Source organism: Podarcis muralis, chromosome 7 (assembly GCF_964188315.1).
Source record: "Podarcis muralis chromosome 7, rPodMur119.hap1.1, whole genome shotgun sequence".
NCBI lineage: Eukaryota > Metazoa > Chordata > Lepidosauria > Squamata > Lacertidae > Podarcis > Podarcis muralis.
Window position 1 is genome coordinate 80,776,305 of NC_135661.1, and position 27,468 is coordinate 80,803,772.

Below are 27,468 nucleotides of genomic sequence, written 5' to 3' on the forward strand. Positions count from 1 at the left end.
TTCGGCCCTGGCATATTTTGCGGCCGGTGGAAACACCAGAGCCCCATCACCAGTCACGTCCTCGAGCCATTATTCGTTCGTTGCCCTTGTGACCTTCACCAGGATGGTTTCGGATTCATATTTATGGGGTCACAAGGTGGGGGTGAGGGGAGGAGGGGCGTGCAGGGCAACACAATGGGATCTAGGGTAAACATGACCCCTCTTCTACACTGCAAGCAATATGGGCATCCAAACCAGTCCATCTAAGCAGAACATGCACTGCTTCAGCACAAGCCAACAGCACACTGTTAAACTTTTTTAAAAATAAAATGTGCTAATATCTTCAAACTGGAGTGTGACTATGCTGTCCTGCACCATGAACGATACACACAATGTACACAATTAATTAAAACAGGCACCGGGGTGTCTGCAGATGACAGTATCCTAAAAGCCAGTACCCATCTCCGTTCTCCAGCTTGCTGTGCAACACCCACTCAACTCTCCCCATCCAGAGCCCTGTAATCTGTAGGCAGCAGTTGTGCACTGAACATAGAATTGTGCAGTTGAAAGGGACCATGGCAATCATCTAGTCCAACCCCCTACAGTTCAGGAACCTTTTGTCTACCATGGGGCTCAAACCTACGGCCCTGAGATTAAGAGTCTCATGCCCTACCAGCTGAGCTAGGCACTTGAATGTGGTCAAGCTGTCTTTTGGGACCGGTATTTGGGCACATCTGAAAGTGAGCCTTCGGGAGGTTCCTTCCAACTCTACAATTCTGCGATTCTATTACTCTAAGTGGCGAAGGCACATCAGGTTGACGCGGGTTTTTGGTTACTTGGGATGCTTGACTTATTGCATATTTGCACCAAATCATTATGTGGCATTTACCCTTCCGAAGGAATACACCACGGACGCCAGCTCGGCTGCACAGAATGGGATGCAGAGTACATGCTAATTGCCTCTCAGAAGTCAGATTATCTGAATTTTAGGATGAGATAAAGCAGGCTTACAAGTAGGCACTTGCAAGGTTACCTGTGGCGAGTTAAAGCTTTGTCTGCAGGTGACCAAGCAATAAAGATTTTGTAAAATGGATGGCAGTGGGTACTTTTTTGTCAACGGGCTACAAACAGCAAGCATAGATAGGTGTGAGAAGATGGACTGGCAAACACTCGGGTGGGAATTATTTACAGGTTTTATCCAAAGGCAGAATTGTTTAATGCTGTATTGTTTTTAACACTTGATTGGAAGCCGCCCAGAGTGGCTGGGGAAACTCAGCCAGATGGGCGGGGTATAAATAAATTATTATTATTATTATTATTATTATTATTATTGAGATAAAATCCAGGTGTTGTGGTATGTATCCAGTTGTGCATGGCAATATGTCTGACTATCTACCTATCTATCTATCTATCATCTATCTATCTATCTATCATCTATCTATCTTTGATAAAGGATAAGGATGCAAGTAGCTTAAAAACAGGCCATAATCTGAAACCTTCACCTACCACCCAGCCCCAGTTGTATTTCTGAATCTCTTTCTCTTTACTTCCTCATCTGTTTCATTCATGCTCCCTTTGACATGCAAATTCACATGCAGTCAAGCTCCTCCGGCCCATTTTGTCTGCAAAAAGAGATTTTTCTGGCCTTGATACAGATATATAACCAGAATGGGCAACATCAGATTGTCCCCTCAGTGACTTACTGTGCGGCACATTGATGCATACTTAAAGCTCCAGAATCCTAAGTTTCGTTCAGAAACAAACAAACAAGTTTCTAGACCTCGGGAGGGTAGAGATAAGATTTAGATTTAAAATTGGACAGACATGGTGAAGGATTGGAAATTAGGAAGCACACTTCGCATATTATGACAGATGTATGCTTGTGAAGTGCTATTTTATGAGTTGCGCTAAGTTTTAGAGTAACAGGTCCAGAAGAAAAATGTGGGGAAAGTACACGATGGCTGTGATGAAGCAGTGCCAGAGTTGTGGAAGTTTTGTATGGAAGCGTTATTAACAACGTGTGCCATTGAAATAAGCACATTATAGCTGTGGCCCTCTCTCATTTGTGGGGGTCTTCATTACTAAGCAAGTATATGGCAACAGGGCGAAGAGTTGGGAAAGTGGCCTCTTTTTTTCACATGTTCACCTCTTTCCCCTGCACAGGGGTCTTTTCCTGTACCTTCTTACCCCACAGCCCATGTATTTCCCCTTGCCCCGTTCCTGTCGATAGGTTAATTGCCCAGGGTCAGGGTTATTGACAGCCTGATTAGTGCCCCTGTCAGCTCTGTACCAGGCTAATCTAGGCGGCCACAGCCCGGAAACACCAGCGCATTGATTTTTTGGGGGATTCCCAGCGACCCCCGCGCTGACACATTGATCCGGCTCCCGGGAGCGAACTCTCTGTCAGCGCTTTGCTGCAGGCCTGCCTTCCTGTCCCAGCCGCACGCACTCCGCGCCAAACTCAGGCTGGGAAGCTATATATATATAAAAGAGGTGCCAGGTTTTGTCGTCACTATACTTGCTGGGATTAAAAATGCCCAATTTGTGATCCCTTGCTTGAACCGCTAGGCCACAGATGTCTCCCACAAGTGGCAACAGTAGAGGGACCTGACTCCCCACTTCACAGTTTGAGGCAAAGTATTGAAATGCCCACCCCATCCTCCTTCTGCACTGTGTCTCAGAGTGCCTAACATAGAATCAGAGAATCGTAGAGTTGGAAGGGACCCTGAGGGTCAACTAGTCCAACCCCTGGCACGGTAGGAATCTTTTGCCCATGTGGGGCTCAAACCCATGACCCTGAGATCTCATGCTCTACTGACTGAGCTATCCCAGGACTAGGACATCCCAGAGTTTCCTTCACCTCTTCGCTAAGCAAAGGCCCAAGAGGTTTTGGTGCCTGAGGCCAAACTCTAAACAGTGCCCCCACAGAAGTAAATAATATGGCCAACAACTGCGTCGTTGACAGTGGAGGCTCCCTGTCCCTGAAAATTCATTTTACTTATTTATCAGATTTATACCCCGCGTTTCCTCCAAGGAGCTCACAGTGGCATACATGGTACTCTTCCACCCCATTTTATCCAGACAGCATCCCTGGGAGGGAGGCTAGGCTGAGAGACTGTGACTGGCTCCAGGTCACCCCCAGTGAGTTTCATGGCCGAGCAGGGATTTGAACCATGGTCTCCCAGGTCCCAGTCCAACACTCTTGGCCCTGGTGGGGTTTCTGCTCTTTCATTCTCCCACCTGCGCTGCATATGCCCTGCTTGCTACAGCTTACACCTTTTCCAACATCTGCCAAGGCCCTCCTTACCTCCTTCCTTCCATCTTGGGGGATGCAAATGCAAAAGAGGATATGGTTCTTGCACCTTGAAAAGTGGTGTGGAAGATGGGAATCCACACCCTAAGCCCTGCTGTTCCTAGGCCCGTGCATCGAGCGGCCACAGGGCAAGGGGGCTGAAAAAGTGCCATTGTGGCCGACCCTCCGGATCAGCTGTTGGCAAGACCAGTTCATCTCCTCCACCTAACTACGGCGTCTGCAGCTCCTTCTAGGGCTGCAGGAAAAGAGTCGAGCCGTCATGATGCTGGATGTTCCCAGTCCACACACCAGGAGGTAGGCGTAGAACCCCCAAACCCCAAATCTGCAACCCCAGGAAGGCACGGAGAGGAAGCTCATGCTAAGAACTCAGCGAGCAGGAATAAGAAACGCAACAAGCGGAGCTCCTTCCCAAAGGGAAACAGCGAGCAGAAGATGCCGGGATCCCCCCCCCCCCGCCTTTTCCGCACACGCTTCCTCTAGCTTTCAAGTGCTTTCGTGCCAGACTGGGGTCCCCCCCCCTTTCCCCTCCCCAACTGCCCCCTGCCATCACTTACACAAATATTGACGCTAATGGTGTGTAGCGGGATGTAGAACATCCCAGCCTTCTAATTGTTGTGACTGGGGATCGGCAGGCCGATTAAACGCCATTGATTTTCTCATACTAACCGCATTGATTTTTAAATTTCCTATTGATTCCTGCCCTAAATCTCTTTAAGCAAAGACTTCACTCCGCAGATGACATCGGCTGATTAGCAGGAACAACTGTGGGTACGCTGCGTAGCCAGGGGTGGGGGGTGCGAGGGGCAGGGGGGAGTTTTATGTCAATTCTGGAGGGTACAGAGAACCAGGACACCTGGATTCCGGCACTGGGAATGGGGAGTGGGCCGTAGCAGGAATGCCACAAGCTACGAGCCAGGACTCTGGAAGAGGTGTGTGGGGGTCCTAAGAGGACAGTTGTGGTCGGACACTTTGGGTGTGGCCTTATTAGATGGGTTGGGTGTTTGCAAGTGAGCTCTTGCAAATGCAAGGCCGTTTTTTTGTGGTCCCTGTTTTGACAACAGCGCTTATTCCTCTGCAAAGGAATTCTTTGCTATAAGCCCTGTTTTAAAAAATGCTCGGAGGAAAATGTTTCATCTGAATTGACCATCCGTGTGTATTTTCGAAGAAAGATCCATAGCGTTGCATTTCTGCTTATTCTTCTCAAGTACCGATTCCGAAAAATTAATGTGGATCTTTAGCTTCCCCCTGTTTCTCCACAAGGGAGGATAAACGCAACTTTGGAAGAGGCCCGTTTGTGGATTGCAGAATTTGTGTGCCTCTCCGCTGCAGTAGCTCACTATGAGTGCGCCTACCTTTCTATGTTCTGTGTAATGAAGGGCATTGGGGAATCCTAGGATCCAGCAAAGTTTTATAGGAGTATCCTGCTTTCTGACGTCTGCAGGTCTGCTATTTTAGGTACGGAGAGTCTGGGTTTTTCTATCCTGGTGCACATATAGTTTGGCAAAGGCTACTGTTGGCATAGGTGCTCAATGGTGCTGGCACCAGAGGTTTGTGGTACTCGCAGATAAAAAAATAGGAAGACCCAGCTGTGGTTGGCATAGAGCTAGCCGGGGCCTTTTCTCTGCCTTGCCGTTTCACAACGCTATGATACTACACCCTTTGCATTTCCGTAGGATGGAAGCAACTCCACTCTGAGGCGTTTGGGGAGAGGTGCATACTATCTCTCGATATGGGGCCCCCTTGCCAGAAAGGTTGGCCACCTCTGTCTGAGGTATACCTACAAAGTTAAGTTGCTTTGGTAACAGGCCCTGTCATGGCCGACCCCACCATTAAGCACCATTGTGCAGGATTGGTTCTGTGGGAGAAGAGTGCGAGGTATCCAGGAATGAAACTGTCAGAGAAGAAGGCCACAAATGCACACCACCTTGGTACCAATTTAAACAGCCATGACTTCCCCTCCCCCCCCCCCAAATCCTGGGAACTGTAGCTTGTCACGGGTGCCGAGGGTTGTAAGGAAACACCCTATTCCCCGCACAGAGCTACAATTCCCAGAGCGGTTTAACAATTAATCCCTCTTCAGGAGGAAATCTGGGAATTGTAGTTCTGTGAGGGGAACGGCTCTCAGCACAAAGGACAGCTCCCAGAATTCTTTGGGGGAAGCCATTGCTGTTTACAGTAGTGTCTTAGTGGGGTGAAAGTGCGACCTGAGTTTTATTGAGGCTCAACTCCATGTGAACAGTGCCTGTGTTTAAATCTAGTCCCGATTTAGTCACACTTGAAATGGAGGAGTGGGGGTTGGTTTTCTGAGGCATGAGGTCTGGGGGCGGGTTTCAAAGCTGTTGAGCTTTTTTTTTTATAAAAACGGTGCTAAGCCTTCTCCCTCATGAATGCATCTTCCCTTCTCACAGTCTCTTTTCTGAAATCACTTCCCCCCACTTCTGGGCAACAACCATGAAAGTAAGCTCAGGAGAGAGAAAAGTGTCTGTGGCGAGATGCTATGAGGAGATATGTGGCAGATTGGGGGCTGGTAAGGATTCAGCTCCCCTCGTCGTCCACATATCCCTTTGCTCTAGAAAATGGCTGCACCCCTGCTTTATACATGGTTGGGGCAGACCACTGTTTAAACTACGTTTGTCATGAGTCATTTGAGCATGGTGGAGAGTGGTCTGAGCTCAAAAAAAATTCAGCACCAAGGAAAAAGCCCAAACCAGAGCTAGGCTGAGGCAGACTAGGAAAAGACCACACAGTCTCGTAAGACACAGACTGTGTGCTGCGGGGGAAAGAAGGTGGCACCTTTAATGTTTTGCCTGGCTTAAAAAAAGATTATATATTTGTTCCCAGATGGTTAAAGGTTGCTGGAGAGAACCACTGTTTTCTCTGGTTATGGAGATACGCTTTCCCTGTGCTATTAGCATATCCGATCAAACAGGTTGTGCAGGTTTTTTAGGACTTTAGAAAACCTTTCGAAGTCTGTTTGACTGGAGATGACAGTGAGGCAAAATAAATGTGAGCGTGTGTGTCCGACTGAGGTAAAGATACTTTTTAATAACTCTTTTAAAAACGTCTGCTTCCAGTGGGCCTTGCTGAGCATTCAATGAAATCTCATTTCTTTGTGTGCAAGTTGTGCAGTGTTTGTGCATACATTGCTGTTCCTTTGATATGCGCCCGTGAGAGTGGCGTTGTCATCCCAGGCCTTTTCTGACACTCTGTTCTCTCCTCAGGTTCTGGACTGGACTGGAGTGAATGTACTACAGCTGCCACTTCTGCCTGAAAGGTCAGTAGTTCTGCAAAGTTTGTTTCTGGGGTGTGTGAGCAGGGGGGGAGGCTGTTGACTCCCCACCTGTAAAGAAAAATCAACGAGAAAAAGACCCTAAAAAGCACGTTTGGAACTCTCTCATTGTATTAGCGACAGATTGCAGCGGCAGAACTACGTGTTACATGCACAGGCCTTTATCGAAAGATGCCTGCTTTTCTTGGGCAAAAGCAGCACTGGGGAGGGGGTAGTTTCGAGCAGAGAAGCAGTTGAGTGTGCCTTGTGTGCCGAATCCTTTCTCGGCTGCTACTTCTCCACTCCAAATTGCTCCGCTCCAAGCCAGCCCTGTGCACCTCCGGTGCCAAAAACGCGCATGCTCTCTGCAGGGGCTGAGGGTGTGTGTATGATTTGGAGCCACAGGCAGGGAAGGGATTAAGCACACCCCTGCCACTTCCCTGCTCAAAAATTGCCATCCAAAAGTTGGCTTTTCCCTAGGCGAAGCAGTTAGTTGTCAGACTCTTGTTGCCCACGTATGCATGCAGTGTGAAGCTACGCAGTAAATGTCACTGATGCAGGGTAGAATACGGAAGGAAAAGCACGTATGGCCAACGTAGGCTTTTCTTCATGGTATGCACCAATTTAAGCGCAAGCTGGTTCCAGGGTCTTTCTTTCTCCCTTGGGAACTGTACTGTGAGGGGAACTAGGAAATTCCAGGGAAGAACTGCCAACCCCATCACCATACCACAACACCCAGGATTCTGTGGGAGTAGCCATAACAAAGGGACTTTTTCAAAACCAAAATTTGTAGTGTAGATACACCGGGCGTTTTATGTATGGAAATATCAATGGAGTGTGAATGAAGGAGGCCACCCTACTGAAATAAATACAGAGGCATGTGCTCCAACTTTCTGAGGCTAACCCTGACCCCAAAAGCCTAAGTGGATGATCAGCGATTGGATTTCCTGACATAATTCTCTTCTTCTAAGAGCAGCCACTTGGGGGTCCTGATTAAGACTAGGACTACAGGAGTATGGCCCTTTAACCTTTTCCCCTTGCACTTCTACCCAGATTCAAATTGCATTCCTACCCCTATACCTACCCCAAGAGTGGCTATTAGCCATGTAGGATATATAATATAGATACTTTTCTGTCCGTCCGTCCCCTGCAGCTAATAGCAGTAGGTGTGTGCCTGAGGTTTTCATTGGTGAAATCAGCACCTGGCATTCAGAGGGTTAATTCCCTTTCCACTGTGCTGCAGCCCCAACTGACTTTTCCCACAGCTGCTACTTGCCTGGAAAAGAAAAAGGTGCTGAGAGATGCATTAATGCCACTCCAATATCATGTCTAGTTGGGGTCTAAACTACTAGCAAGAGAAGCAGTCAGAGGTATTTTGCTTTTAGGATAGGGATAGCTTCAGCACCCAGATTTCTGAGGGAAATTAATGCTTTGATTTTAGGGCACACAGCTAAGAAACCAAAATAATCAAAATATGTATGGGTGGGCAAGCCTTGACTAAGTGCCTTGTGGGTAGACTCTGTCCTTGCTGCTCACTGACTGTTTGTGTGACCCTTAGAGGAATCCCACTGTCTCTTTTTTGATTCCATCTCACTTTCTGGGCAAGCTGATGGGCAGGGATGGTTCATGGGCATCACTGTGAGTTCTGGCTGAAGATGGGGACATGCTTAGTGACATCTGGCAGTCTGGCCTGCATTCTTCCAAGGGATCTTAACCTGTGTCCTGTGTCAGGAGCAGAGCATATTGTAGGTGGCAGGACCATTATATTATTTTAAGCACAAACAATGAAGTCTGGAGAAGTCTTGGCTATTTGATTGGCCAGGCATGTGAAATTTTGATGCTGTCGGTATTTATCCATGGGTGCCTTGGCTGGCACTGGAGAAGTTGCTATGTCTGTAAAATGGGAATTATAATACTTAACCTTGCAGGGTTATGAATTCGGGAAGATGAAAGAGCTAAAGGGGTAGGGTCCAAATATATGCATGCAGGAGATGGACCCCCCACACAGGTAGTGTTTCACTTGCTGTTTTTTGCTGACAATGGGAGAAGCCTCTTTTTAAAAAGTGAACAGTGGCTTGATATTTCACTGGTGAGAGTTGCTGCAGTGCTGGCATTTCCCCTCTTCCTGAACATACCTGCCCCTTCTTCGCTTGCTGGCCAGAAACTGTAAGGAACATAACTGCCAAATACATCATCATACAAAAAAGATACTGCTATGTTTGATTCTGTGACATGGGATTTTATTCATACGTTTTCACTATTGCCTGCTGCTAATAGTTCAAGTTAGAGGAGCAGGGATCAAGAACAGATCTTTGTACAATCAGGCCAAATGTCTACATTTCCTACAAAGTGGCAAGGAAAATGGATTTGGCCTCTGTTTTCTTCTAATCCAGGGTTGGAGGGACTAGGTGAAACATACCTATGAATGTGATTCTGGTGTGCATGTTGTCTTTTCTTCTTAACAAGGCCCACTGAATCCACAATACTGTAGTTTGAAATAAGTGACAGTCTCCCATTACTTATTTTTCAGGGTGGGTTGAAATTGGCTTTATTGTTTCGTTGAACATGTTTTTAATGTGTAAAGCATCAAGCTGTACAATTTCTGATCATGTTAAAAGGCACAGGTTACTGCAGTGGAAAAATTCAGGATGACATCTTTCCCCAAAAGTCATAAAGGATCACTCTAAAAAAACCATGCTGATCTCATTGCCCATGTGTGGGATAAAGCAAAGTTGAACATGGAGGCCCGGCCCCCTATTGATGAAGGCTTACCCCAAATATTTTCTCTTCCATGTCTTACGTGAGAAAACTCCTCTGTATATTTACTAGTTTCCCACTGCAGCAATCTTTTTGCAAATATCACATCCACTTTCCTACCTTCCCTTTTTTAGGAACTGGGGAATGAGGGTAAAACGCTTTGCAGGTATCTCCCTATCCCCTAAAAGAAGATAGAGTGGAAGACAGCCAAAGAATGATGCTCCCCCCCCCCCCATTCATTGACGATATCCCAGCGAGAGTTCCGCAGCAACAAAGAAATCCCATCTTCCATTCTTTCTGTTCCTTTTATTTCCTCTTTTAATTTTATGTTACTTTCTGTAGGAGGAGAACTATTTCTGATTAAATCTCAATCTCTCTTTCTCTCTCTTTAAATTATCACCTCCTCCAAACCTCTTTCTCGATTTCCCCACTATTGCCTCCAAATTAGCAAATTGCATTTTAAAAAGATAAAATGAACCAACCAAATCTTAATAAGGTTTGGAATGAAAAACTGGAAAAGAGTGTTCATTCCAGATTTCTTGGTAATTTTTCAGACAGTCCATTAATTGCTCTATTAGATCACTTATTGAATTTTTCTTCCAAATCTTTATTTCTTTTGTACTGAGCTTGTAAGCCACGACATCATAGTCCTTTAGATCCTTCCATTTCTTTGAAGGTAGGCCCAGGTTGTAGTGAGGATGCTAGGTTGTACAGGAGGAAAGGCTGAAATTGCACATCTTTTTACGACAAACATTTAAATGGTAAACAAATATGATATGGTAGGGGTAGAAAGAGATTTCATGTTTCCCAGTTTTTAATTCTAAATGAAGACAGGAAGTATCTTAATACATGCAAAAGACATATCTAACTCCAGAACTGCAAAGTAACATCTTGTACGTTGCAGGATAGCAATAATGTTTTCTAAATAATATTTAATAGAGAGTGGCTTCTCTCTCTCTCTCTCTCTCTCTCTCTCTCTCTCTCTCTCTCTCTCTCATATTTCAATTTACCTTTTGTACACATAATCTGCATGGTTGAAGTGACCAAAGAGTGTGTATGCATGTTTAGTGATGATTCTTATCCATCTAAGTTGATGGTGCTACTTGCTCTGGATTAATCAGTTCACAGAAAAAGGATATACAAGTTTAACCAATCCAGCAAGAAGTTTCCATACATAATGCAGGTTCATCTTCTGGATCAGGATCTGTTTACGCTGCAAAATTGCTACATGAGCAGATCTTTTGTTTGGATGCCAGCACCCAGCTATACACACAGTTCCAGATATTGGATTGGGAACCGTGCACAGAGTGCCCAGCGCTTCATTGCTGATTGGATCCGCATTAGCACTGTGTGGTGTGGATAGGATATTCCTTCCCATCCATCTTGTGTGATGCAGATGGAAACGCAGAATGCCCATCCCTTACTTGGACCCTGCACATGGCTATTACCTGCATGCTATTGTGTGCCATTATATTTGAAGTCTGAATGCACAAATAACAATGTAAAAGCTGGATTATTTAAGAAAAAGCAAACAGGTGTATGCACACATCTATATGATCTGTCTACAGAGAGAAATTAAGGCCAACATCCATAGAACGGCACAACTGGATCCTCTTACGCAAGGAAGTTTGGCATGCTAGAAAGAAGTCATTTTTGAAACTAAATAGTTTGTAATATGACACGGAGGAGAAAATTTTGCTGTTTCAAGAAATAAATACTGTAATCCAGAATCCAAGCAGGGACCCACCCACAAGCCATTGAGCTCAACTCTTCAGATGCTGGCTTATAGGGATAAAACCTTCCTCTGTTTACTCATTATTCCATACACTTTTCTGTTCCACGTCTCCTTGTTTAAACCTCTTACTCCATGCATCAGTTCTGTTGTAGAAGGGTGGAAACAATGGAAACAATAAATAAACAAAACAATAAATACTTTTGCCAGCAATTAAATTTGAGATTAGCGATGTATTTAGGATGAATATTTTTAATTTCCACCCCACCCAATTCCCATTGGTTTAGAGTAGTTACAATATAAAAATAAATCACATTGAAACAATCCTTCTAATGTCCAGTAGAGTAGATACTGGTGCAGAAAGGGTGGAGACTGGAAATGGCATATCCATGCTGCACATTTTAAAAGAGCAGTGTGTTTCTTTTAGTTTATTTGGGATGAAATAGAAGAGGGGGCAATACCTCATTGGACCAGCAGTTATAAGGGCATTTTCGCAGGTGCTGCTAAGAACTCCCTTTCATCTACAAAGCACTACTTTTAAGCGTTGTTAAATGCAGATCAGAACGTGGAAAAGAGTAATTTTCAAGGTAGCCTGTTCAGGATTTACATTTGGTTGGCAATTCCAATGCAGGCTGAAGCAGCTCTCCTGGAAACGAACCAAGTCCTCCTGTTAGGTGACTGCCTTGTTTCTTTGGATGGGTGGATTTGTGATTAACTCAGCTCCTCTTTCCTACGGTGGTTTATTATTAGCATCTACAGACCTTCCTTTTCCCTTTGAAGTCTGAAATGGGGTGCACATGTACCCTCTTCCCAGCTTCACTCCAGAAAGAGAATTTCTTCAGGTGAGATCAAACACTATCCAAAAACAGCCATCATCCCCAGTTTGGCTTTTGTTATTATTTTGGAAAATGTCTACTATAATAGCCTTGGTTGGTTCGTTTGTGTGTGTGTGTATGTGTGTATGTGTACATTCCATCTTCTGTGACCTAGAGACAGGGAGAAAAGGAGAGAGAGAGAACATATTAACACCCCCACTTTAAAGCTAGCGGCAGTTAATTTCTGACCTCAGCACTGTGGTACTGAATCAAATAATTGCACTCTTTCTATCCCACCAACTCTTATTTTTTCCTCTTCTTTCTCTCTCTCTCCCCTCTCTCTCCTTCCCTCTCTGCCCCATGCATATTCATCTATTTGCCCCTCCATCAATCTGATATCTATCTATATTACACCATATATACCCCTCTCCTCTCTCCTTCTGCCTCTCACTAATATATTTCCATCCCATTCTCTGTCCATCCCTTTCTCTGTCTCTCTCTCTCCCCACCTCCCTTTCATATATTGTCTGTCTGTCTATCTTCCACTCCGCGCTCTCTCCCCACACATTTCTATCTTTGCATCCATCCTCTATCTACTTTCTCTCTCTCCATGTTTCCAGGGCTGTTGGAATAAAAAAAAAAGGGGGGGGGATCAAATGATACATGAAAAGAGAGTTCAATGGGACACAGATAATGGTATCTGCTGTTGATCTCCTTTTGGACCACTTGTTTGAAATGCAGTTGAACAGGACTTGCAAGATCATAATAGAGTAATAAGGGATATGTGCATGGAGGTGGGGAGAAGAATCCAACTGCACCCAGAGAGTAAATGGGGGAAAAGAAATATCCTGCAATATTGGGGCAGGACTCAAGTTTTGGGGTTTGGCTGGCTCTAGCTGTGACTCACAGCTCATCCACACAACAGTTTCTCCAAGGGCTGATTTGATGCAGAAGCACCAAACTGGAAGTATGGCGGATGGGGTTCAGTGAGGGTTAGTAGTAGCAGGAGAAAGAGGTACCAACTAGTCTGTAGCATCCCTGCACTCCAGAGGGTTGAAGCCACTTCGGAAAAGCGGTCCTCTAGTTAGACAGGTCTGGCAGGGCTCCCCCCCCCCCCCAGCGTTGTTGCAAAATCCTACCAAACCCTTTTGGCCAGTGGCAGCAGGGTGGGTGCAGGAGAAATTTGTGTGTCGATGACAGGCGACGAAGCCTTTAGCGATCCATGTTGGTGAACTCCCTTTTGAAACTATTGTCTGTCTCAAATCTTGCCACCCTGCCAGTTCCGAGGAAGCAGCGCTGGCTGGGGTTGAGACCCCAACTGCGGCTTACACAGACCTGACATTGTTGGGGGAGTGGGAGAGAAGGAGGTTGGGGGAAAATAAGGAAACCAACATCGTCTAGAGAAGCAACATCTGAATGCATGTGCATTAAAATGTGCCAAGTCCTTCAATGGGTGATAAGGCCTGGGTGGGGAGAGAAGCACGGTGTGATCCTGAGCCAGGAACCAAAGTGATCACAGAAGAGGTCGCTTTCTCACACACGTCCCTCCCCAAAGCCTTATAAAGAGAGACTAGGGGATGAACAGACAGGTGCCTCTGCTTTCCCCCTTAAAGGAAAGTAAAAGAAAGTGAGTCTCCTGGAGAGAAGTCAAAGAGTTATTACAGAAACTCTCTTGGTCTCATTATATATCCCATGGGCTATTTTTGGGGGGTGGGGAAGGTCACCCCTTTATTATTACAGTGCCTAGTAGTAATTATCTGTGTAAATCTCTCTTCTTCTAATAATAAACCTGGAAGGGGCTGTGAGCGCTGAGTGCCTGGTTTGGGGCCACACACACACACACACATTAATTTAAGTAAGGGGATGGAGGAGCCTTATGAAGCTGATTAAGGGGTTTATTTTTAGCCCTGGAAAAAGAGGGATAGTGGAAGTGTCAGGTGTAGGGTGTGTGTTAATTTTTTATTTTTTTTTAGAAAGAAGGCAAGCAAAGGAAGATTATTTGCTTGGGGGGGGGGTGTCAATAATTCATCCATACTCTCTTTCCCCTCCCCCCCTTTCAACACCCACACTAAGCTTGTACCTAAGGAATAATTGCTTTTGTCTGGGTGGACTGTATTTGTGCAAAGAGTGAAGAAGGAAGGGGGGGGGGGAGAGATGTTGGTAGCGGAGCCCCCCGCGGGGGGGATTGCGAGGGACGGCAAGTCGCTGGCTCGGATGTCATTTGTCAAAGCGGGGTGGTTGGAAGGAGAGAGGGGAGGTAGAAGCAAGGGGGGGGGGGAGATAACGGGGAAGACAATAAAGTGGGAATCGTAGGCTGTGTGTGTGTGTGATGGAAAAGGGGGGCGAGGTGAAGTGGGGGGGAGAGAAAGATTCGGACGGAGCTAAGGGGCCCCCGTTGATTTAGTGAAAAGGGGCAACACACAGGCACTGTCGGGGGGGGGGGCACGCAGTGTTTTACACACACACACACACACACACACACACTTGCACGCACTCGCACCCCCTTTTCCTTTTCCGCAAAAGCCTTAAAACGATGCACACTGTCCGGCTGTAGTGCCCAAACCTCACACGTCTTTGCAGCACGGACAAACACACACGCACTTGCCCGTGCACACACCCATGCACGCACGTGTGTAAGTGCAGAAAGCGGAGCAGTGTGTGTCGAAGGGGGGGGGGAGAGAGAGAGAGAGAGAAGAGAGAGATTTCCACTCCCCCCCCCCCCACCCTGGGTTGATTGTCATCCTCGGTCGATCGTCACCTGTCCAGCGTGTGTGTGTATGTGTCCCCCCCCACTTCGCCCGCCCGCCACCCCTTTCTCTCCACTCACCCACCCACCCTTTTATATATATATTTATATTTTTTTCCCTCCGTGGGGTTATGCGGAGTGTCACTCACAGGTCCCCGACATGTTCATCCCACTGCCGGTCCCCTTGGTCTTCCAAAGATCCGCCGGCCCGGAGAACGGATGGCGCCTCAAGTCGCCGCTCGCCCTGCGCTCTGCAAACGGTAAGAAGAAGGGGGTGTAGGGGGCGGAAAGAGAAAGAAAGCAGCCGGCAAGTCAACAAGGAACATAATGGGGAAAAGGAAGGGAAAGGGGGAAAGAAAAAGACAAGAGAGAGAGAGAGAATGAGAGAGATGCCACCAACTCTTGCAGGCGAGAAGAGAGAGAGAGAGAAAGAGGGGGAAAGGAGGGGAGAAAAAGGGGAAAGAGGGAGAGGAAGAAAGCGGAGATGGGCGAGCGGGGTTTTTATTCATGCGGTATTGATCCGGAGTGTCACTGCTCCGTATCGAACCTCCGGCGCCGGCATCCTGCGGTCGATAGACGGAGGGGGTGGGGGTCGGTGGGGGTGGGTGGTAAGCAGGGAAAAGAAGCCAAAGGCAGCCGCCGAAACCAACAGCACGCAGACGCCGGTGGAAGAAGACTGGGCAAAAAAGAGAGAAAAGAAGGGGAGAGAAAAAGAAAGAAAAGAGAGATCCCCCCCCCACACTTTCACTTTTGCTGGCTGGGTGGGGGGGAACCGGTGAAGCCTTTGCTCCCACCCCAATCATCAAGTTATTTTTATTATATTGCTATTATTTCCCTATGAGGTTCTTCCTCTGTTCGGTATATGGGAAACACCAAGTAAGGTTTAGGGCTAGGCAGGTGGTGGGCTGGTGGGGGAGGATTTTTCCAGCCCAGAGAGAATTAGGGGGTGGGGGTGGGCAGAAAGCACCTGTGAGATCCAGTCTGGGAAGGTGCCCCCAAATAACCCCACCTGCCTCTTCTCCAATGCCAGCCAGTTCTGTCAAATTGTTCACAGCCTCCCATAAGTACCCCTTTTCATCAATTGTCCCCCAATAATATCCTGTTCGAGTTTCAGGTGCAATCATGCCAAACACCCCACCAAAATTTTCTGGTTTTATGCTTCAGATCCTCCCTCCAAATCTTCCCCACATCTAGTCAAATGCTTCTAACAATAATCTCCTGTTGAAGTTTGACCAGTCCCCCCCCCCCCCATGTCTGCTTATGCCCACCCTCCTCCACCCACCAATTCTGCAAGTTAAATTCTGGAATTGTGAATAGTTCAGATTCTCTGTCTTCCTTGGGATGGGGTGTTTCAGATGGGAAATGAAACAGGATGGGAAATAAACACAGGCCTTGTGTTTAAGGGGAATTTATGTCCTCCCCTACACCCCACAGCATTTGGGGTCTGCTTTGTGGCTCACTGCTCCCCTCTTCCGATTTTAGATATTTCCTCTGTATTCTAGTTACTGTTTGTTGTCAGCGTAAGATGTATAGTTCCTCTGGCACCCTGTGTCAAGCTATTTCATTCTGCTATGCGCCCCCCCCCCCCATTCTACACACCTCACTATTATGTCTGGGCGCATCTTAAAAATAGACTTTTGGATTGCACCTCTCGACCATTAGACTATGGACATTGAACTCAAAAGATAAGTGGGGATGTGTTCCTTTGAAGTGATGGGCCTTCAGAACAGGGGAGAGGGGGGTGCATGGGGGTCTAGTAGTTAGAGAAGGGAGGTAGGGGAGGGCTGTCTCCAGAGCTGGGGCTCCCGAGGTCTATTATGAAGGGCTTTTCTAGGTGACCTTGGGGAAAAATTCTCTTCTGCCTCCTAAAATTATGAGGCAGTGGATTATATGGAATGTGCTGGGTAAGAATCTGGGTAAGAACTGGGACGGCAGTGATATTTTTGGGGTGGGATGTGGATGCTTATTAATGAACAAATTAGCAATAACCGCTGACTGGTAGATCTCCTTCTTCCCCTTCCCTTCCCGCTCCCCACCTCATGGGAGAGAACCCAGGCGTCCTGATGACTGATTTCCCCTACTCTAAGCAACTATACTCTGGGAGAGCTTCCTTTCCTTGGTAGACCTGACAGCTGAAGATTTAGGAGTATCAGAGATAGGGAAGGGTCAGGGCATGAAGAGAAATGTGGGCATTGGTGCATCAGTGGGTAGGGAGAGAAGCAACCCCTGAGAAAGGGTAAAGGCAAGAACGGGGCGACCCAAAGGGAGGGGGGGAATGACAGGAGGCAGTTTTATAATCTGTTCCTGACACGTTCTATGGCTGGCGGGTGGGTGGTGGGGGTTCAGAGAAGTGGCTTTGCAGAGCTGGCCCTGCATGCACACCCCTCCCCCCCGCTCTGCTGCAGCCAGCGCGGTGTGGAAATTGTATTGGTGTCAAGCCCAGTCCGTGCTAATGAACCCGGAGATCTGGGAAGCGAAGCTTGTTCAGAGGCAGAAATCGATTTTCCAGCCTGTAGTAACTGCCCCCACCTCCACCCTCTCATGCTCCTTCCTTCCCTCTCTTTCTCTCTCTCTCTCTGGTCAGAGAAGTCAGCGTGTTTGGTGTGTGTCCATCCTTCCATCCTTGGCGCCTTCCACATCTAGGTCTGGATGTGGGGTGCCGTGGGATGGCACAAAGCCAGCCAAAGTTCTTTTCGTGGTGGGTGTGGAACCTGGATGGCTGTGCACGAGGGGGAAATGCGCATTGTGGACCTTGTCTTGGCATGTTACATTTGTGTTGTGCACTGGCAAAATAATCATAAAATATAACTCCATGGGGCAGCCATCAAGGTTTTAGGTACTAAGATCAATTCGGGGGAACTTAACGTTATTGGAAATCAGTTTTCCTTTTCTTTTCTGGGCCTGATAATATATACTTGGTCAGCTGAGTGGGAGGCAGAGGCCCAGATGGTTGGACAAGCATCCCGTGGCTGTAGGATAGTTACACCATGCCCTCCTGCATGCAATGTGTGAATGTGTTTTTTTGCAGGAGCGTTTGCCACTGGTATCTCTACACAAGGTTGTGCCTCCTTAGTGTCTTGTGGTCTGTTTACAGTGACACGTACATCCAGTTCATGTTTTTGCCTGTGATTTAGGCTGTGATCTAGGCTGCTTTTGCATTTTTAGCATTACCTTGCTCCATAAGTCAAATAAGAAAACCCATGGTAGGTAGAACGTGCATTTCAAATTGTGATGTCTCTATTCAAAAAAATAATACATTTTGAAAAAGATTTTTTATAAAGGTTTAGGAACATGCCTTTTTAGTGTGTTGCTTCTAGTTTTTAATGTTGTCTTTGGAAACTTTAAAGATCCATGTAGGTGATACCTTCATTTCACCAGTTTTGGTGATAGCACAAGGTTGCAAGCTTTTGAGCTAGTCAGAGCTGTTCTTCAGACAGTAGGCACCAGTCTTTGTAATATTAAGTGCCAGAAAGATGAGAAAGAATTTGGCAGTGATGAAGGTTGCTATGATTTTATTTAAACTCCCCAGATGTGATATCCAGTGTTTGTCATACACAGAGTAGACCCAGTGAAATCAGTGGACTTAAGTATATTAGAAGAGTCTTTCTGGATCAGACCAAAGACCCAAATAAACCATTACCCTGTTCGCACGGTAGCCAGCCAGATGCCTATGGGAAGCCTGCAAGCCCAACAGCACTTTTTTCAACTATGCTCCCCAGCAACTGGTATTCAGAGGCATACCACTTCTGATTCTGGTTGTAGTACACAGCCACCGTGACTAGTAGCCATTGATAGCCTTATTCTCCATGAATTCATCTAAACTTTTTTTTAAAGCCATGCAAGTTGGCTGTTACACTAGGAAACTCCATCGTTGAACCATGTGAATAAATGTGAAGAAATATTTCCTTTTGTCTGTCCTGAATGCCAAGTCCAATCATTTCAATCATTTCTGCTTTGACTATGACTTGGATATCACCCAGCGCAGGATGGCAGAATTCGGAAAGGCACTGTAACTCAATAGGCAAGCCACCCCCAAGCTGACCCTGAGCCTCCACAGTGTATTTCGGATTCCCTTTCAGACTTGAGCATCCATTCCTATTGATGGCTTTTGGGATTTGATTCAAACCCATGGAGAACTTCAGCTTTGAATCTTTCATTTGGCTAAACTTTGATTCGGGCTACATTGCTTTGGTAGCTGGGAGCTCGTTTAGTTTGCTTTGTGGGCTGATTAAAATCAAAGCAGGCACCTGTCAAAAAATCTGAGCACAAGTTATATACTGAATTCCCATATACCCAGTTGACACTGGCAAGTAATACATTTGCTAATAGCAATCTAGGCCCTCAATGAGTGTGGATTTCAAGGACAAAGTTTCTGAAAGGAAGGAAAAATTCCATGAATGTGCATTATTTTGGACTGAAATTTATTATTTTATAATATAGCACACCATAAAGTGCTATACAATCTCTACTTTACTGCCTAAGTACTTTAGAGGTTGCTCTTATTTCCATTTCATATATTGAGAACCTAAACACCAAAGCGGATGGACAATAGCTTGTTTAGGATGTGCCGATAGCAGTCGATGCATGTAGCCATTTTCATTGTAAGGAGTGCATTGTGAAACCACCAAACATTTGACTTTTTTTGACATGGTGAGAGTCCTTGTATGAATGCTCTGATATGTATCCGTTCAAACTAGATATATAGCTATTTGTTTGACCAGAAGCTGGTCAGCTGAGTAGACCAGGCATAGGCAAACTCCGGCCCTCCAGATGTTTGGGACTACAATTCCCATCATCCCAGACCACTGGTCCTGTTAGCTAGGGATGATAGGAATTGTAGTCCCAAACATCTGGAGGGCCAGAGTTTGCCTATGCCTGGAGTAGACCATTCACATCACAGGAATTTCATGGCATCTTCCTCATAGTGATTTTGACATGCCATTTTGCCCAAGAAGTCTGTGGTTGAGGTGAGTGCAAAACTCAGGTCAGCTATACCCACAGTTTGGTTCTCGTGGACATTGTATGTTTGCAAGTGCTTTATTTTTAACCATGCACAACTGATGGTAATAGCTTATGGTACATGCCTTTATGATGTGTGTATGGATGTCTGCTGCCAGATAACTGGGTTAAAAGAGAAAGGATAGGCAAACAGATGGAGGAGACACTAACGTCCGTACTCAGGGGGTGCAACTGCTTAAACTTGTCAAAAAAAGGCATGGCTATATACGATACCTAAATCTCCTTCCTCCGCGTGGGCAGATCTTTTCCTCTAGGCTTGGTAGCTTTGCTTAGAAGCCCTTGCAAATGGTCCTCTCTTAGAAGTGGGATATTTGGTGAGATGGGACAGTCAAACTGATGTGGTATGGTGGGGATTCTGTGTGGGGTTATGTATGCAGGCAAGTGATGGCCATGGCACTGGGCTTGATAGTGTCTTCGCACTCCTATGGTATCCGGGGCTGAATCGCCATGTCATTTCCAACACCTCTCGATCCAGTTGTGCTCAGATCCTGGGCGGAGTAGCTTCTTCTTACGGCACGGGCAGATAGGGATGTGCCCCTTGCTGGGTTGTGCCCTAGCTGATCCCAGACAATATGGACTCCTAAGGAGCCTGGGCAAGGGGGATGGGAGATGATTAGTGCATGTGGGGGTATTTCTATACAGTGGCTGCAGGAGGGCCGGCTTGTCTTTGCAAAGCTCCGGTCCTCTTCCCCCCTCCCCCCCGCCTCCCTTTGCTGCCTCCTCCCCTCCTTTCTCCTCTCCTCGCCTCTGCTTTTTCCCTTAAATAATAATCATAAAAAGGTCAGCGGCAGGAGAGCTGCACACCCTGATTGGCCGAGCTCTGGGCCCTTTGTTCCAGCCGAGCCTCCGGGCACAGCCACGCGCCAGGGTCAGCAGGATTGGGGGGGGGGGAGGAGGACAGGCCTCCCAAGGGACTGGCCATTGGTGATGGGAGGGGGGGGGTCAGTGCTGAGGCTCATGTGTGTGTGTCTGTGTGTATGAAGGGGGGGGGAGATGAGGGCAGGGTGAAAAACCTTCTCTTGCAGAGACAGCTTTTCCACCCTCCCCGACCCCTTAGCCTCTGCCTGCCTCTTTTCCTCTCTTCCTCTTGCTGTCTCTGTCCACCTTCCTCCATCCATATCTCTTTTTGTCTTTTCCTCCTGGAGAAGATCTCTGCGTGAGGTGGGTGCACCTTGAAGTCGCCCACACATATATGTGTCGACCTGGTGTCACTAAAAATTGTGCCGGCTTTGGGATGTAGGCCAGTGTTCCAGAGGGTCCACCTGTTTCCCCCACTTCTACAATCCCCATGCACACCTTACACAGTTTTCACAACCCATTGGTCATATCCTGCCCTCCTGGCCTGTGTAAAGTGCCCTACTCATCTCTAACACCTCCACACTATGTCTCCCATTTCATCTGCCTTCCTTATTGTACAAGCCTTTCCACTCTCCTTGTCCCCAGATCTTTCCCTTGTTCTTTTTTGCCCGAATGCGCAACCCTGCCAGCTGCATCAGTTTCTCATCTCTTGAGTTCTTTCCTCTTCATTCCAAATATTTTGGCTTCCATGCTTTTCTCTCCCCTTACCCTGGAATTGTTTCAGCTTGTTTCCCCTCACTCCCGTGCTGCTACAAATAAAGGTTTCTGGAGACCCTTATATTTAAGGGGTGACACCTATTTCAGAACAGATGCAGCACCACAGAAAACACCCACACCTAGCCCCAAAGTGTGCCAGGTTGTTGACATTTTGCGTGGAAGCTGCCAAGTTGACCGAGCAAGCGAGAGACGACAATGCAATGGCTGCAAGTTGCTTCAGGGTGATGGCTCACCCAGGAAATCCCCAGGAGCAGATATTTGCCTGCACCAATACTTTTTCCTACTTTGAATCTTCCCTACTACCTTGTGCCTTGCTGACAGCACACCTTTTCCAGAGTCAGGAACCCTCTCTGATCTCCGCATCTGCTTGCATTTCCCATCCTGCTACTTCTTCCAATTTTCTGCAGTCCTCCTTTCTGTTCAGCCTGGTGGGTCTCCTTCACCAGTTCTTGCAATTTTCACGTGCTGAAACTCTCCCTGTAGCCCCCTTTTTCTGTTCTTTTTCTCTCTTCAGCCCTGTCACAGGCTGGACACAGGGGATGTTAATTCTGATAGCTAAGGTAAAATGGCTGCTGTACTGATGTGAACAACAGTGGGCATGTGAGCTGTCACTAGGCTGGTGTGTGTACTAGTGGCAGTGAGAGCAGCATATGGATAAGCACATTGAGCAGCTACTGGGTTAGCCAGCTTGAGACTGATACCCATACCCTGGTTTTAGACAGACTCGTGGTTTGTTTGTTTTTCAACCAGCGTATTCTGCAGCATGTTGTTGATGCAATAACAGTGCATTAGTGGTGGATTTACAAAGGACCATCCACACATTGTTCCTCTTTATTGAGTGTTCTGTGATACTTCCTCAATGCTGCTACATTGTTACTACCTGGAGGGGCTATATTGCACAAAAGTGGGACAACCCCCACCCCAAACCCTAGAAAATTTGTGCTATAAAAAGTTACAGGATTTCAGCGGTATATTACAGCAGGACATGCACTGATTGGAAACGAAGCAGTAAGGCCACCACAAAACTCTTGCAGGTGCAAACAGTATTGAAATCATGTGTAACTGCCCTTATACCATCATGTGCCCGAATGGTGTCCTAAGGGGCCTTTTGTCTCTTAGGTTCACTCCCCTCCCTGAAATGTATTATAAGGGATAAAAATAGTGGCCCGTCTTATAAGTGTGTTTTGAGAAAAAGTTGCAAAACTGAACCCAAATGCAGTGCTTTCCTTTCCTCCATAGCAGTGAATGGCTGCTCATATAGTCTATCCTATAAAACTTGATGCAAATGTGTCTTAATGGTGGGATTCATGTAGATGCATATTGCCTGAATCATTTACAAATTGCTGACATGTGAGATGAATTTTGTGGACTTCCATGAAGCTCATAGCATGCTGTGGGGGGTGACTTGATTCACACAGTGAATCTGTGCATACATCCAATAGATTTTCTAAAACAAGAAAGGATCTAACTATGCTCTAGACTAGAGCAAAGGTGGGCAGAAATTAGTTCAGGATCTTCTGATAGATCTTTTGGTGATTTGCAGTATATTAGCAAGAGTTTCTGACTCCCAGTTGTTTTAAGAATAGCAATAACTAAAAAGCTTCCCACCTCCTTACCCTAATTACGTTGCTGAAACAAAAACGAGAGGTGGGTGGGTGCGTGTGACCAGCAGTGGGTTTTCATGTGAGTGGACTTATCAGATTGGTTCAGGTACTGACTGCAAATTCCTGGACTGAGCATATGCTCAGAGACACCCTGCTCCTCAGTTCTTACTGTATGTCTGCCTACCTGAGCTTCAGTTTTATGCCAGGCTCTAGTTGGTGAACTTCAGGTAAAAAGCAAGCAAGCAAGTCTGAGGTCTGCCTACTCCAGCTCTGGAGGAAATGGAAGGAATATGTGACTGCATGGCCACAGATTGCACAGGATTCTGTGAGTACAAAAACACATACAATCCTTTGTACAGATTCTTGCAGAACACATGTGGCATGTGTGGGATATCTCCTTGAGCATTGTGGAAGGGTGGCTGTGCACTGTAGGCTGAGTCTCTTGGGTTGAGTATGTGCACGAATGGCTATTGGACAGCCGGATGCCACTTGCTGCTGGAAAACCATATTGAATGTACAAGGTGCTCTGGTGGAACAGTTACAGAACAACTGTTGGATTATTGCATGGCTACATGTGCTGGTCTTTATGGTAGAGTTGGTCATGTGTGTGTGAATCGTTGTGGGGTGACTGTGCATTCAAGTTTTTGGAAATACACGTTTTTTATTTAATGTGCCTCCAGATTACCTTATTGATGTGGCTAGCGAGTGTTTGCATTCTCACAGTGTTGGAACCTTTCTTTGCTCCAAACCATCCTCCACAAACTTACCCAATCCTGTTATGTCAGAGTGAAGTCCTTTGTGTATGAACAGCAGAACATTTTAGCAGCCTTGAGACGATGAAATTCAAGATCTGCTGTGCCTGTGAGTGCCAGCATATGCAGAAACATGTAGGCTTTAATTGAAGTGGGCAACTGAAGGAATAGTTGTTGCACAGATGGAACCAGCCAGAACAGAAGAAGGCAGATGGATTTTCTCGGAAATCGGTGGTTTGCAACTCAAAGGGAGAAATTTGCAACACAATTCCTGCTGTGGATTTGCACATCACCACTGAGAGTAGGAACAAATATGGACTGCTTAGTAGAATAGAATTCCTGCAGCAAATAGTTAAAGGGTTTTCTGTTTTGATTTCAAGTCAGGGACAGTATGGTCCAGTAGATAACATTGTGATTGTTTATTTACTAGGAAGTCATTATGACAGGTGGCATGTGTGTTTGTGCGGAGAGAGGACTTGCATATTGCAAGGACTCATGGGGGGATAGTAGTGCTTCTCTTTGTAATGTGTACACACCATGGGTTCCCTGTTGTTGAAGGCTAGGCCACTCAGAAGCAAGGGGATAGGGCTTTTTGCCCTCAACACAGAACTGTCCCTAGGTACAGTACTTTATTATCCCCTATGGGAGTGAATGGCAGCTGTTCATGTGTGCTGGAGAAAGCAAGGAGTTGAATCAAGGCGTAATAACTGGGATAGGGGCTAATTCTGCTCCCTGCTCTTGGGAGGGAGCCAAGCTTGCCTCCATAGGCATACCTCCATCCCTGGTTAGTTAGATCACTTTTGTTTTTGGCTCCTTCCACCATTGGCTCTGGCTCCACCTACCACCAGCATGTGGGCCCCGACAGATTACCCCTGAAGGAATGTGGCCCTTGACAGAAAAAAAGGTTGATTTCCCCTTCTTTTGATCATCAACTGGCTTTTATATCTGCATGCTTCTCTTTCTCCAGGGGACACATGGTGGAGGAAAGGTGCGCATGGTCCCTCTTTGCCCATCTTTTGTCTCCACTCTCACATCATGCGCAAATGCCTTTTTTGCTTGAGCATCTGTGCACTGTGAGCCATAACAGCTTGTCTCATGAGTGGCGCTGTGAACGTGGAATAGATGAAGATTGGCTTTGCTCGTTAAAAGTCACGCATAAACGATGAGTGAATATAATTTCTATAATATCAAGTTGTCCTATATCGCAGCGTTGTGACCAAATGGGAATGGAGCACTTTGGGGAATTCAGGTAGTAAGGCATGTAGTAGTAGTGTAAATGGTGCACTTAGTCTAATGGGTCGCTCTGCAGGTGGGCAAAAAGGAACAGCTTTTATGTTCCAGAACCCCTGTTCTTCTTCATATACACTTTCCACCCAATCCTATGCAGAGCCAAATCCCACTTAGCAGAGTGGAACTGTACTCTCAAATAAGCACGCGTAGGGTTGCTGCCTTTGGGTGGATCTCCATGTTACGAAGCAGACACAGCATTCTCATGTTTGCCTGGCAAGGCAAAGGGGGAAAGGATGTTTGCAGGAGAAAATCCACGCATGGGGGCTGCTCAGCACTTCTTGCGCCTGTTGATTCTCTTCTGCAGAGATCTCCTGCTGCTTCCATCCTTTTCCATCCCTCCATCCCTTCCCAGTTGGCCTCTGGGAGCCTGGAGGGAAAATTGACTCATTTGCAGAGAGGGAAATCAACAGGTAGAGGAAAAACAACAAAGTAAAGTAGACGCACCCCCTTCTTTACCCACTGATTTTCCTTATAAGTGTGTTCCCTGCATTTGTATTACTTCAGCAAATTTAGTTTTGGTACTGTGTGTTTTGCCTTCAGGTGAAACCAGACCTATGTTGGTACTATTCTTCTGACACACCCCAACCCTGTTGTAACCACTTACAGGGACATGTAAAGGAGGGAAGTTAGGGAAGAAAGCTGCAGTGGAGGATGTTAAGACTTTGTACCTTGCCCATTAGATGGAAACAGCAAGGATTTATTGCATCAGTTGTTTAAAACATTTATATCTTGGCCCTTTCCATTACTATCAGAACCTCAATGCAGCTTCCCAAAATCAAAACACTCTGCCAATATAATCTGATAAAAGCCACAACTAAAATAGAGAGCATCGTCATTTGTCAAAAAGTCCAGGCAAAGAAAATTGTTTTTAATTCCTGTTAAAGGGCAGAAGAAAGGATGGTAAATAAATGTTTCTGAGGGGGCATTCCACAGTCTGGAAGCCATCACAGAGAAGGCCCCGCTCCAGATCACCGCTTGCCTGCCTGGAGCAGGGCTTTCAAAGACCATCTTATGGGCAGAAGAGAAGGATGTGTGTGTAGAAAGTGGGAAACTGGGAGGCAAATGCTCAAAATGTGGCTAGAGATTTGCTTGAAGGCTAGAAAGTTCTGCAGACGGTTTGTGAGGTTGACAGGTTTTATGGCCAAATCATTGAAGCAAAGGGTCTCATTCACAGACGCAACTTCTTTGCCCCCCATGGCAACGGTTCTGTTTTTCCTGAAGTGTGGTTACCATTGATGCCTAATGACTAGCTGTGTAGGTGTGAAACAAGATTGCTGCAGTGATGAGCAAGATCCAGGGTGGGGGATGGGAGGGAGGGAGGAAGGGGAAAGTTCCACAGCAAAAATGGTGCATATAAATATCTACAGGACTCTCGCCAGCCTGGTTTCCCCACCTGCCAATGCTTTGGACTACAACTCCTGATCCATACTATCTAGAGGGCACCAGGTTGTTGAAGGCTGTTCTGTAGTATCAAATATTAGAATACCTTTGTTTGAAATTTGTTCGCTTTGTGAATCTGGTTTAATTTCAGCAATGTCCAAGTAAAACTTATCTAGTATTGCAGGCTAATGCTAGGTTGGGGAACCTGTGGTCCAGCTCTATCAGCATGGTTGATGGCCAGGGACTATGAGAGCCCAACTGGGATTGTGAGGGACTCAAGTTCCCAACTCCATGGTGCAACAAATCAGGTGGTTCTTCTGGAGGTAGTTAATTTTTTACTCAGGGCGGGCGAATTATCACAGGCGTGGCTGTAACTCTCTCTACAGGTCAAGGAAAGGGGAGTGCAGAAATAGTGAGAGTGGTGTGATGGATATACAATTGGCTTTGTTAGTTCCAGGTCTAAAGCCTTCTCAGCCATGAACCACACTGGGTGACCTTGGGCTCGTCATCGGCTCTGTTGGCACGTCACAATAAGCAAAGCAATGACTTACCATGAAAAACCAAGCATGCTCATGCACAGGAAGAAAACAGTGTCCTCTTCACTACTCACCTGTTTCTGCTGCTGCTACACTGCTAGGTGCTAAGCCATGGTTTGGCACAGCATTACACCAGAGCCTGGGCTCATGGTTTGCTTCCTCTAAACAAACTCTGAGCAGTAAGCCAAAAACAAACTTTGGTTGCAGCTCATGGTTTCTTTTGCAAACCACCCTGTGCTCCTTGGAGGATGGACAGGAAACCAATGTAATATATAGAAAGGATAGAACATGGGTAGGCAAACTAAGGCCCGGGGGGCGGATCCGGCCCAATCGCCTTCCCAATCCGGCCCACAGACGGTCCGGGAATTGGCGTGTTTTTACATGAGTAGAATGTGTGCTTTTATTTAAAATGCATCTCTGGGTTATTTGTGGGGCCTGCCTGGTGTTTTTACATGAGTAGAATGTGTCCTTTTATTTAAAATGCATCTCTGGGTTATTTGTGGGGCATAGGAATTTGTCCATTTCCCCCCCCCCAAAAAAAAAATATAGTCCGACCCCCCACAAGTTCTGAGGGACAGTGGACCAGCCTCCTGCTGAAAACGTTTGCTGATCCCTGGGATAGAACATTGGCAGAGTGTCACCGGAAAGTTCAGGCTGAAAAGGTCTTAGTGAAGAAAGGGTAAACTTAAGCCACAGCTCTTT

At 46.4% G+C, this 27,468-nt stretch overlaps 1 protein-coding gene and 1 long non-coding RNA gene across 6 annotated transcripts in view; one reads left to right on the forward strand and one right to left on the reverse strand.

Annotated features, from left to right (window-relative positions):
* POU2F2 (POU class 2 homeobox 2) overlaps positions 1-27,468 on the forward strand; it is a 109,764-nt gene that overhangs the window by 22,623 nt on the left and 59,673 nt on the right. For 3 of the 5 annotated variants that reach the window (XM_077932195.1, XM_028742313.2, XM_028742317.2), the window contains exon 1: positions 12,035-14,870. In XM_077932195.1, the coding sequence (XP_077788321.1) occupies positions 14,642-14,870 (229 nt within the window). In that variant the 5' untranslated portion in view covers positions 12,035-14,641. Of the gene's footprint in view, positions 1-6,513; positions 6,567-12,034; positions 14,871-27,468 lie in introns of those variants that run through there. The other 2 variants (XM_028742309.2, XM_028742314.2) reach the window with 2 other exon arrangements.
* Positions 11,286-14,862, reverse strand: LOC114603373 (uncharacterized). Its single transcript, XR_013393767.1, has 2 exons — positions 14,760-14,862; positions 11,286-12,035 (listed from the first exon to the last, which is right to left on the reverse strand). It is a non-coding gene; the product is annotated as an uncharacterized LOC114603373 (long non-coding RNA).